The following is a 12,186-nucleotide window of genomic DNA, read 5'->3' as shown; positions in this document are numbered from 1 at the left end:
TATTTACAAATGTTTTATTATTTTACAAACACAACTCTGCCTGGCATTTATTTGTGAACCGCTTTCTGTGCATTTGTAAATCGCTGCACATATTTGTGAATCGGTTTCTGTGCATTTGTGAATCCCCTCACGCATTTGTGGATTTTGAAACACTTCTAGCGTTGACGTGCAGACAGATCCACAAATAAGTGGACTCCACCCACCGCCTACTCAAGCCAATCAGATAACGGCCACATCGAGCTGGCCAATCGTAGCACGTTCTCGCTTCAACCAATCACGTTTGGCTTTACACTGGGCGATCTTGCTCTGTGCTCATTCATCATTCATCTGCATTTCAAAAAGTGTACGCGTAAAGGCCCATAAAATATGTTTAAAATTTGGATTTTGTTAGAATTACAACATTAGACTGCTTGTCAAGCCAAGCCACAATTTGTATGAGCCTTGAAAAAAGCCAGAGAAACAGCCCTTTACATCTCTGTTATGGGAACAACGCATTATGGACGCGTCACGTTATTCAAGATAGAACAGAAAAGCATCAAGTAGCTGACTAATGAATAACTGGGTTCGACCCATACATAGCTACACAATTAAGTTTATAATTTGCATTGCAAGATTTTTATTTGCAGCACACGCTGATGCTGAGGCTCGTACCGTTCCATATTGGGTGGTCATTTGGCCTCATATTTGGTATTCTACATGACATTTATTTATGTCCTATTGCTATTTGTCACCGCAATTGTGCTTTAAAAGGCAAAATCGGATGTCCTGTAATTTCTTGCATCGTGTCTACCCCGTGCGAGGCTATCTATCAAGAAGGATCTATCTATCTTCTAATCTAATCTATCTTCTATCTATCTAGAAGTGCGGGGATCCGTTTACTATCAATGAATGCCCCGCGTCCAGGACACTATCACGAAATATGATTTTTCAAGTAACCAGCACTAGTCAAAGTAGGCTACGATCAGAGCCGTTAAGAGTACGATTATGCAGACATGTCTGCAGCTAAGCAGACGTCACATAGGGAATATGTGTTAAAGGAGAACTCCGGTCAATTTTAACATTTTTTTGTAAATTTGGAGCGCTGTCAATACAGAGAACAACGACAAAAATCGGTGTTGCCTACACCGTGTTATCCTCTTTTTAAAATTTGCACCCTGTTGACTTCAATGGGGCGTTTTAAACCTGCTTTTAGCCTCTTAACATCCTTGATGTGTCATTACAAGTGCACAGTCAATGTGAGTGATTCCTTCAGAGTCAACACGCGGTGAATCTGACTGCAGTAGATGTGAAAGATATTAATAAAAGTGATGTTATTTCAGCCAGCGCACATACCTGTATTTACATAGAAGTCCATAGTAGTCGATTGTCGAGTTCACGCGCATAGGTTTAGTGCATGAACTCGACAATCGACTACTGTGGACTTCGACCGAAAACAGGATGTAAATACAGGTATGTGCGCTGGCTGAATAAACATCATTTTTATTCATATCTTTCACATCTACTGCAGTCAGATTCACCCGTGTTCACTCTGAAGGAATCACTCACATTGGCTGGGCACTTGTAATGACACATCAAGGATGTTAAGAGGCTAAAAGCAGGTTTAAAACTTGCCCCATTGAAGTCAACAGGGTGCAAATTTTAAAAAGAGGATAACACGGTGTAGGCAACACCGATTTTTGTCGTTGTTCTCTGTACTGACAGCATTCCAAATGTACAAAAAAATGAGCTCAATGTTAAAATTGACCAGAGTTCTCCTTTAACGTTTCAAACATGCTAGTTTTACATTATTTGAAACTGCTACGGCAGCAGTGAATAGATAGTGCCTATTTGCTTTTGACGCGCTGTGTCGCGCCTCTTGCCGGTGTAGAGACTGTTCATGATGCTCGGGATCTCTGATTATCATAATTCTCTGAGTGTATCCTGATGGAAATATAAAGGGAAATATAATATAAACTCCAACAATCTTTTGAAAACAGAGTGTTTTTACCACACAAACAGTTCAGCGCTGCCTACTACTGCTCCTTTCAAGGATGCAAGAATCAGTTCCCGCCCCGAGTGTAAAGCCAAACGTGATTGGTTGAAGCGAGAACGTGCTACGATTGGCCAGCTCGATGTGGCCGTTATCTGATTGGCTTGAGTAGGCGGTGGGTGGAGTCCACTTATTTGTGGATCAGTCTGCACGTCAACGCTAGAAGTGTTTCAAAATCCACAAATGCGTGAGGGGATTCACAAATGCACAGAAACCGATTCACAAACGTGTGCAGCAATTTACAAATGCACAGAAAGCGGTTCACAAATAAATGCCAGGCAGAGTTGTGTTTGTAAAATAATAAAACATTTGTAAATATTTTATTTATTTGCAAATCTCATTTTATTTATTTGTGTATTTTATATTTTTTTGTGAAACTCTTTACATTTATTTGTGGATCTTAATCTATTTATTTGTGAATTCGATACATTTTTGTGAATCTCTTTACATTTAATTGTGAATATTAATCTATTTATTTGGAATATTGCAACAATAATACCCCCCATATTCACTTGTCCAAGTAAAAAAAAAAGAAAAAAAAGAAAAGATATATATATATATATATATATATATATATATAATTATATTTACAACACACACACACAAAAAAAAACAAACAAAAAAAAATATATATATATATATATATATATATATATATATATATATATATATATATATATATATATATATATATATATAGTGTGTGTGTGTTGTAAATATAATTTATTCTGAATCTATATTCTCATCACTGTTTATCATCTCATCACTGTTTACTGACATTTATAAATCGGCATATTTGTGCTATTTTAACCTTTATCAAAGGCATTTTACCTAATTGCTTTAAATATACACTATGCTTCATCTTTCATTTAAAATTATTAAATTTGATCAATAAATTAAAATAGAATAATAAGATGCTAAAGGGCTGTTACCAAACAAATTAAACTGCATTAAATAATGTAATGAGATTATTTAAAATATTTTTTTTAATATACAAATAAGAAACATTATTTGTATATAGAAATAATATTTATAAACATAGAGATCTTGAGAAGATGCCGTGTTCACGGATTTTTTTTTAGAATGAGGAAGAAAAAAAAATTTGGTTAAGGAAAGCTCTGGCTTCGTGTGGGTGTGGAGAGTCATTGGTCATTCACATCTTGGTCTCAGGACTGAGGTGAACAATGGGCAAACGGTGATGGGATCAGTCTGTGATCATTGACATGCTAATTTCATCATTCATCGCTTCCATAAATAGTACCTGGTAATTGTCTTTGCAGGCCTGTTCAAAATATAGCCCAACATATTCAAAATGCTGACCTGCTTTAATCTTCTAGATCTAGACCAAACCATCTATGACCTGAAAATGAGACCACAAGGATTAACAAGAACAATATTTAGTCATCCACAAACTGAAAAAACTGACTTGTGGGCAGCTCAATGTCTCCACCCACCCTTATATTTATACAGTGTTTTATCATGAGAGCTCACTGATCGTCTTCTTCATCATGACCATCATCATCATCTCTCTGCTCCTGCTGGCCTCTCTGCTGCCACACCTGACCTTCACTGGTGAGAATGATTATATAACAGCAAATTACGATGATTTTTATCAGTGTTTAATTTGTATGTGCCGAATGAGTTGACTGACAGCACTCTCTCTCTCTCTCTCTCTCTCTCTCTCTCTCTCTCTCTCTCTCTCTCTCTCTCTCTCTCAGCTCATGTGAATGTGGGTATAGTGAACGGCAACGAAGCCGAACCCAACTCCAGACCCTACATGGTTTCTCTTCAGACGTATGGGAAAAGGGAACATAACTGCGGTGGATTCCTCATTTCTGATGAGTTTGTCTTGACTGCTGCACATTGCAGGAACGGGTAAGAGCTTGTTAAGTGTGAACTGCAATGTTAATGACTGCAGTTTAACCATACCGTGTATTGTATGACATAATTTAACATTTCCAATATGCTCTTTATACAGATATGAGATTCTGGTTGTGGTTGGTGCTCATGACTTAAGGTACAGCAAGAGTGTCATCAGAGTGAAGTCCTACATCTCGCATCCAGACTATATACGCAGACCTATTCAGAATGACATCATGCTTTTGAGGGTAACAACCTGTAATACATTTTTTTTTTTTCAAAATAATGTCTCAGATTAGGAAACAGTAGCACAAAACACTATGTTTTAATCTCTAAAAAATTACTTAAGTGATTTAAATAATTTATATGTAAATGGCCATGTGTCTCTTTGACTCTGTTCCCTGTATTATTAATGAATTGCTCTGTATAGAAAAAATAATTGTGCAAAAAAGGCAGAAACCCTGAAAGATCATTGAAGCATTTTTGTGGTTACACCCTGCAGAAAATAAAGAGGCAAAAAAAAAAAAAAAATTGAACTGGGCTTCTACGGCTCCTGTACTAACCTCAACACAACAGTATAATCCAGGCTGTAATCTTATAAAAAGACTGTTTATTAAAATGGTTTTATTTTTGAATTACAGCTAGAGAAAAAAGTCAAACTTAACGACAAAGTTAGACTGATATCATTACCAAAGAAAGGAGAAGGTGTGAAACCAGGTACTCTCTGTAGTGTTGCCGGCTGGGGAAGACTGTGGACTAATGGCTCACAGAGTGATCGTCTAATGGAGGCAAACACGACTACAATAAATCAGACAGACTGTCAGGGCAGATGGGGATCGCACTTCTTGGCCTCACAGATGATCTGTGCATATGGCAGTGGTGGATCCTGCAGCGTATGTATAAAATATATGTGTATATTCATTCACAGACTTTATGGTAATGTACAGACTGGTTTCTAGTGACGTGTTGATCTGTGTTTCTTAACAGGGGGATTCAGGAGGTCCTTTGGTTTGTGGAAACACTGCAGTTGGTGTCACATCTTTCGTATCTCCATATCTCTGCAATTCACCTGAACATCCTAATGTGTATACTAAGATTTCACCATATCTTCAATGGATCGATGAACAAATGACATGTTAAGTGTCTACATGTAAAATAGAAAAGGAAGATATATATAAGATATATATGTATTTAATTTTTCTATAAACCTTCTTTCAATAAAAATATCATATGGCAAGCATCAATTATACTCAAAGTGTTCTCGTTGTCACAACCACACCCTCACTTTTCAGTCATAACTGTAGACTCATATCTCACTGAATGGAGAAAAACTGAAATACTCAAAACTGTTGCTAAATTACAGTGATAAAAAAAAACATATTTCAAAACAGGAATGATATCATAAAATGTGCTGCTTTAACTTTAAAAAAAATTATAAATGAAAAAAAAAAAAAAAATTCAGACAAGTCAATATAAAAAATAAGTCTTGAAAAAAGCCTCCAGGATTTGAGTTGTAAAATGAAGAGCTTTGTGAATGTCATGATTCTGCCTTCGTGTCCCAGATCTCTCTTGTCTTGAGGCAGGATCATGACAGACCCATGTTTTATGTGTAAGCACATGGCCATTTGTTTGGGCTGTGTGCTTGCGTTGTCTTGTCACCTTACCCCGCCCCCTTGTTATCCCATCTTGTAATCATTATATCATTGCTTTCACCTGTGTTCCTGATTAGTTTGCTCCCTATTTAATCCCCTCATGTTTTCTGTCCTGTGTCGGTACATTGCGATACATTGCATGTTAAACGCTGTGAGTACTTTGTCAGAAACCTGTTTAATCAGAATTGTGAGTTTATTTCCTGTCATCGTCAAGTCAGAGTCTAGTCTTTGTTTATTATCTTGTCTTAGTCAAAGTGACCTCTCCTCAGTCCTGTTTTGCCCCCTTGTGGGTTTTGTTTTCTGTTTTGTGTCGAAATAAACCTTGAGTGTCTGCACCTCGTCTGCTTTTGGGTTCATTCCTGCCATCCCATGACAGTGAAATCTTCCTACAACAGTCATTTAAAAATTTGGCAAGTCAGCTTTAAGCTCACGCCTGTTTTCTCACATCTAACAGAATTTGCAAGAAATATTAGGCATGGATTACATCACACATGTGGCAGATTAGTCTACTCCCATTAACATTACAAACATAGCACCTACACTATACTGCCAAACGTATTGGGACACCCCTCCAAAACATTGAATTCAGGTGTTTCAATCACTTCCATGGCCGCAGTTGTATAAAATCAAGCACCTAGGCATGCAGACGCTTCTACAAACATTTGTGAAAGAAAGGGTCGCTCTCAGGAGCTCAGTGAATTCGTGATAGGTTACCAAGCCGTGATAGGTCACGGACTTATGCACTTACCTGTGCAATAAGTCCATTCATGAAATTTCCTTACTACTATATATTCCACGGTCAACTGTTAGTGGTAATAAAGTTGAAGAAATTGGGAACATCAGCAACTCAGCCACGAAGTAGTAGGCCACGTAAAACCACAGAGCGGGGTCAGCGCATGCTGAGGTGCACAGTGCGCTGAAGTTGCCAACTATCTGCAGAGTCAACAACAGACCTCCAAACTTCGTGTGGCCTTCAGATTAGCTCAAGAACAGTGCGTAGAGAGCTTCATGGAATGGGTTTCCATGGCCGAGCAGCTTCATCCAAGCCTTACATCACAAAGTGCAATGCAAAGTGGCGTAAAGCAGGGGTTCTCAACCTTTAGCAACTCATGGCCCACCAATGACTGTTTAAAAACATTCCAAGGACCACCTTTCCAAATATGATAGTATGAGAACAACTGAAATTTAAGCTCAGTGGTTTTTAGCCCCCAATGGCTCCTTCCAGGCAGCTAACCCTAACCTCAACCTTAAACCTACCCATCCCCTCGCTGCCTGGAAGGCGCCGTTGGGGGCTAAAAACACCAAACACCGAAAATTAAAAAAGTATAATGATATACTCTGCTGTTAATCTGTAATGCCACTGTAGCAGACTAAGTTAAGTCAGCTATACAGATGAAAACTGTCTTTGTATAAAAAAGACAGGCTTACTCAGTAACCATTCCTGGCTGTAACAATAACAGGCTAACATACCTGTAACAACAGGTCAGACACACAAGAGGGGAACATTCACTCTATTCATTAGCAGAAATGTTCAACAAAGTTCATTCACCCCAATTTACATACTGTAAGTATAATTTATCGAATACTATTAGCGATATTAACATGACTGTTTAAAACAATATTCTTTTAACTTCCCAACACAGCCCGGGTGTTTTGAGTTCAAATGTCTCATGTGCAGCTTTGATGGTTTTAGCGCCTCATTTGACAACATTTCTCCACATTCAACACATTGTGCCTTCGGCTTAAGGGGGTCGCACACCGGATGAGAGTCTTTAAAATTCAAACACATTATTTTCCATGAGTGTACACACACCGGCAGCGGCATTCAGCGTCTGTCTGCAGCGCCCAGCTACGGCTCAGGACCCTGTTCAAAATCCTGCCACACCACAGAGCGCCGTTTACATAGTTTATATTAAATTTAAATGATATTTGTCTCAAATCGTCGTTAATGTTTACTGACTTCACCCTGTTCTGCAAGATACATTTAGTTTTACATTCATTTACAGAAATCATCTGTGTGGATGAATGTGGATTTCCAGGTGAGATTCTCAATTAATTCATTTAATGTACGTCCTGAGGTAAAGTGTTCAGACTGCATCTTACAATCTTACAATGTGCCATTGCCGTTCTCTCCTATTGTGATCTTTGATTTTGAAATTAGCTGATGATCAATAAATTGCAGCTCATATCTGTTGATTTCGGTGACGTGAACTCCATTAAATCTGCATATAGCTCGGGAATTGAAGATCGGATTTATATCCGTTTTGCAAAAACACATTTATGTGACCAGGGGCCCTATCTTGCACCCAGCGCAATTGACTTTGTACACCGACGCGCTTTTCCCTCCACAGAAGCACGTCGCTAAACTAGCGAATGAACTTGCGCTCCCTGGGCAGTTCAGCGCAAAAAAGGAGGCGTGTTCCGGCGCAAACAATCCCTGGTGCTATTTTGCTGTTCCATAAAACAATTGTGCCACTGACCAGAAAAAACCTAGTCTAAAGTCAGTGGCGTGTTACGCATGTTATTCATATGCTATTTTAAGGGCGCATACTTGGCCATAATCAATGTAGCGTGTGCACAACGTGCATGCACTTTGATTCTCTCATCTACACAGAAGCAGCAGTTTTCATTTTTGCAAATCATACATTATTACGACAGATAGATAGAACAAGCACCCCTGCTCTTAAAGGGAATGTGAGATGACGCTCTGATTGGTTTATTTCACGTTACGCCCAAACCACACCTATGAATAATGAAGCTACTTCAGACCAACCTCTTTTAGATTTGCGCCGGGCGCAAGAGTCATTTATCCCGCCGGGAAAATAGCAACAGCGCCAAAGACCCGCCCACAAAGTTACTTGCGCTTTGCGCTTGACACTTGCGTTTCAGATCGTTAAAATAGGGCCCCAGGTGTAAATGGAATCGTTTTGATAAATCAGATATCTATCTGATCAGTAAAAACACATGAAGTGACCAGGTGTAAACAGGCCCCTAGACACGCCGCGGCGCTGCACTTCTCGTCCGGTGTGCGACCCTCTTTAGTCTCAGTACCTGCCCTTATAAAAAATAAATTGAATGTGTTCAGTGTCATATTTTCTCACCACACACTTCGCAGCTTTTGCTTGCACAGGTCTGTTTCCCACATCTGCGTTTCTTTTCAGAAAACGATCCATATAACAGTAACTTAGTTTTTTAGTAACTAGTTTTTGATTATATATATTCATAAGAACAATCCGATAATTAGAAAATAACAAGATTTGTCAATTAAAAAAACAAATAAAAATGTATTTGGGGGTAGTTTGCCACTGCCTACACGGCCCACCAGATGGCACTCCGAGGCCCACTAGAGGGCCGTGGCCCTCCGTTTGAAAATCACTGGTGTAAAGCACGTCGCCACTGGACTAGAGCAGTGGAGAAGTGTTCTCTGGAGTAACGAATCACGCTTCTCTGTCGGTCAATCTGATGGACGAGTCTGGGTTTGTCAGTTACCAGGAGAACGGTACTTGCTTGTAAAGTTTGGTGGAGGGGGGATTATGGTGTGGGGTTATTTTTCAGGGGTTGGGCTTGGCCCCTTAGTAACTCTTAATTCTTCTGAATACCAAGATATTTTGGACAATTTCATGCTCCCAACTTTGTGGAAACAGTTTGGGGATGGCCACATCCTGTTCCAACATGACTGCGCACCAGTGAACAAAGCAAGGTCCATAAAGGCATGAATGAACGAGTTTGGTGTGGAGGAACTTGACTGGCCTGCACAGAGTCCTGACCTCAACCCGACAGAACACCTCTGGGATGAATTAGAGAGGAGACTGCGAGCCAGGCCTTCTCGTCCAGTGCCTGACCTCACAAATGTGCTTCTAGAAGAATGGTCAAAAATACACTCCTAAAACCTGTGGAAAGCCTTCCCAGAAGAGTTGAAGCTATTATAGCTGCAAAGGGTGGGCCAACTCCATATTAAACCCTACAGATTAAAAATGGCATTTTATTAAAGCCCACTTTACATGAAATAGAAATACCATCATCAACACTGAAGAGAACTTCAGCATGATCGTCTCTGTGCTTTTGATAGTCACCCTGCTGCCATATCTGAGCCTTCCAGTTAAGTCTGACGGAAAATGACAAACTTCTATTGCATCTGTAATAGCAATTTTTATCTCACTGGGAAAAACAGCATCAACAGGTGTAAGAAACATTCAAGAGGCAAAATTGTAATAAAGAAGGAAAGGCTTTATTCACTGAGGATTCATTACAGAGCCGCAGCCACCCAGCTTGTAAGCAAAAATCCTGAAGACATAATAAAACTGAGACATTTTATACAGGTTTCTAACATCTTGACCACACCTACTTAGTTTTCTGTAACTTTCCAAAAGATACCCCCTATCTTCAACTGGCCTGGACTGGTTTTCTACCCCCCTGAGCAGGTCACACTGTTCTTTGTCCCTGAGAAGCCAAAAGGCCTTCATTTATGACCTAAATTGCCTCCTGCTTCCCCTAAGGGGAGGGCATGGGACCCCATGTTTATTGTTTAAACGACCCCTGTATTCTCCTGGCCGGATCCTTTCTTCAGCTGTTAGAAAACCCTCACAGAAGCACATGGTCAGATGCTACTACACATAGTTAAATGAAATCAACAAGTTTAAATGAATAAACACAAGAATGATGAATTTTTCATTAACATTTCCCCCCTGTTTATCATTCTCTGATAACCAACAAAATAATAAAAATTCATTTCTATTTTCTAAAATTAATCAAACCCATTTTACTATTGAATCCCCAAGAATATAATTACTTCAAGTCTTTACATCACAGTCATACCCTTCATATTTGATTTTCGTATACCTGATCACTCTTCTTTAAACTTGTAGGAAAAGAAAGGATTAAAAAATGAAATAAGCTTAGGCTGTTTTTGTAAGGATAGGCCCTTAATTTTGTAGCAAGCAAGTAAAGGTTTATATAAGGCCGGGCTAGGTGAACAAGCACTGTTATTGCACCCCCAAAACTATAGTTCGGACCCTCGGTCACCTCAATATAAACAAGAAATAGTGTAGTTATATTTAGTAGGAAAACAACACACATATCAATTTCAGCAACCTATTACACAAAGAAAAAGGAAAAAGTAGATACAAAAATATCCCTCAATTCAAACCCTGTCCTTGTATGCCACCTCGTAACACGGATGGCTACTGTTTTTAACCCTCTTTATACATTATCATCGTCCTTAGAAAGAAAGAATTTAGAAAGTAAGAAAAATCGGAAAAATGAAAAAAAACACCCCCCAATTTACCACGTTACTGTAGCTTCCGCTACTTCCACCATCTGCCTAATTTTGTCCATCCTTGGGATAAATTGAACAGACATTCCAGTACTCGTATTCACCCATGAATAACAAAATTATCAGAATAACACATACAATCATAACTCCTATACATTCAGCCTTTCCCATTAATCCACGCCCATCCACATATTTCCTAACCATATTTTGTTAACCTTTTAATTCAATCGGGCAATGGTTTTACTTAGTAAGCTCTATTTAATACCCCATTTAATCAAATCTAACCAGAAGAGTTTTATGATTTTATCCATTCTATCCAATGTGTTTGTTAAAAATTAACTCTGACTTTTCCATTGCAGACCAACTGTCTTTTTTGTTTATGACCGTACTTCACATCATTGAATAGATTTGATACTTTTCCTGAAAACATTTGCACCAATCAAATCATTAGATCTATATCAATACTAAGCCCTAGTTTGATTTAATCAAATAAAATCATCAACATCATCACAAAACAAATTATTCTGCTAAACTTAAACCATTAATTGGTCCACATCCTCCTCCAGGTGTGTTGACCGTCTTCACCAATATGACACTTTGCGTGCCGTAGAGAGGATTTTCCATCGTTGGCAAGGGAGGGTACGTTACTAGCACGTCCTTGACCCCTCACTGTCCTTCGCGTCGGCGCGTGGGGTTGCTGAGGTTGGTTGGTGTAGTCTAAGGTCAGAGGCGTGGACCCAGGTGTCACCCTCTCCAACCATTTTCTGATCATTACAAGATTTTTCCTTATCCCGACCGCACCTCTACCGGAATTAACCATTTCCTGCCCGCTGTCACCTGTGAATGCAGACCCTAGCTATTTTGTTATTGACCGCTTGTCTAGCCGGTCGACCCTTTTGGTGTGACCTGTTGAATCAACAGCCTGAAACATATTGTCACCAGATCATTTTGCTCACTGAATGGCACTGAAAAACCTGAAAGGAAAAAAAAACACTCAACCCACTTTGCTCATGTTAACAAAACAATATTTATACATTTGGAACAGAATCAGTTCTGTTCGACACAATCCATCCTGACATCCTGCAAAAGGAAAGTTTTTTAAGTTATGCGCTGCGCAAGGTGTGGCACCTCTCTGCCACAATAATAACCCAGTTTACTGGGCACAGTTTGCCCTGTATCAAAAGTCTAAATCCTCTGTAAAGAAAAACAAACGTTGAGGTTATTGTCAGATAGTAAAGTACACATAGTTTCTTTTGTCTGCTGTGCTGCCGCGTCCTTCGCTGCCGAATCTGCACACTTACAGACAGCAATTTTGTTAAGGAGAAAAATGACTTCTTACAGGGCTTCTACCCAGTTAAACGCAGTGTTCTCCC

The 12,186-nt window shown here is 39.2% G+C and overlaps 1 protein-coding gene across 1 annotated transcript; it reads left to right on the top strand.

The window, feature by feature from the left end:
* The first annotated feature begins 3,519 nt into the window (after positions 1–3,519).
* On the top strand, positions 3,520–5,131 carry LOC307169479 (mast cell protease 1A-like). The gene is made up of 5 exons (XM_079890149.1): positions 3,520–3,601; positions 3,748–3,904; positions 4,008–4,137; positions 4,531–4,782; positions 4,877–5,131. Exons 1-5 carry the CDS (start codon positions 3,538–3,540, stop codon positions 5,027–5,029), a joined length of 756 nt encoding a protein of 251 aa, XP_079746275.1. The 5' UTR covers positions 3,520–3,537; the 3' UTR covers positions 5,030–5,131.
* The last annotated feature ends 7,055 nt before the right edge of the window (positions 5,132–12,186 follow it).

Source organism: Squalius cephalus, assembly GCF_949319135.1.
Source record: "Squalius cephalus genome assembly, chromosome: 13".
Classification (NCBI taxonomy): domain Eukaryota; kingdom Metazoa; phylum Chordata; class Actinopteri; order Cypriniformes; family Leuciscidae; genus Squalius; species Squalius cephalus.
This window is presented reverse-complemented; position numbering and strand designations above follow the sequence as displayed.

Bases quoted from the DNA above. Each gene is read 5' to 3' on its own strand.
- LOC307169479 (XM_079890149.1), top strand. From the start codon at position 3,538: ATGACCATCATCATCATCTCTCTGCTCCTGCTGGCCTCTCTGCTGCCA. The intron at 3,602-3,747 runs GTGAGAATGATT...TCTCTCTCTCAG, and splicing joins GCCACACCTGACCTTCACTG to CTCATGTGAATGTGGGTATA. The intron at 4,783-4,876 runs GTATGTATAAAA...GTTTCTTAACAG, and splicing joins GCAGTGGTGGATCCTGCAGC to GGGGATTCAGGAGGTCCTTT.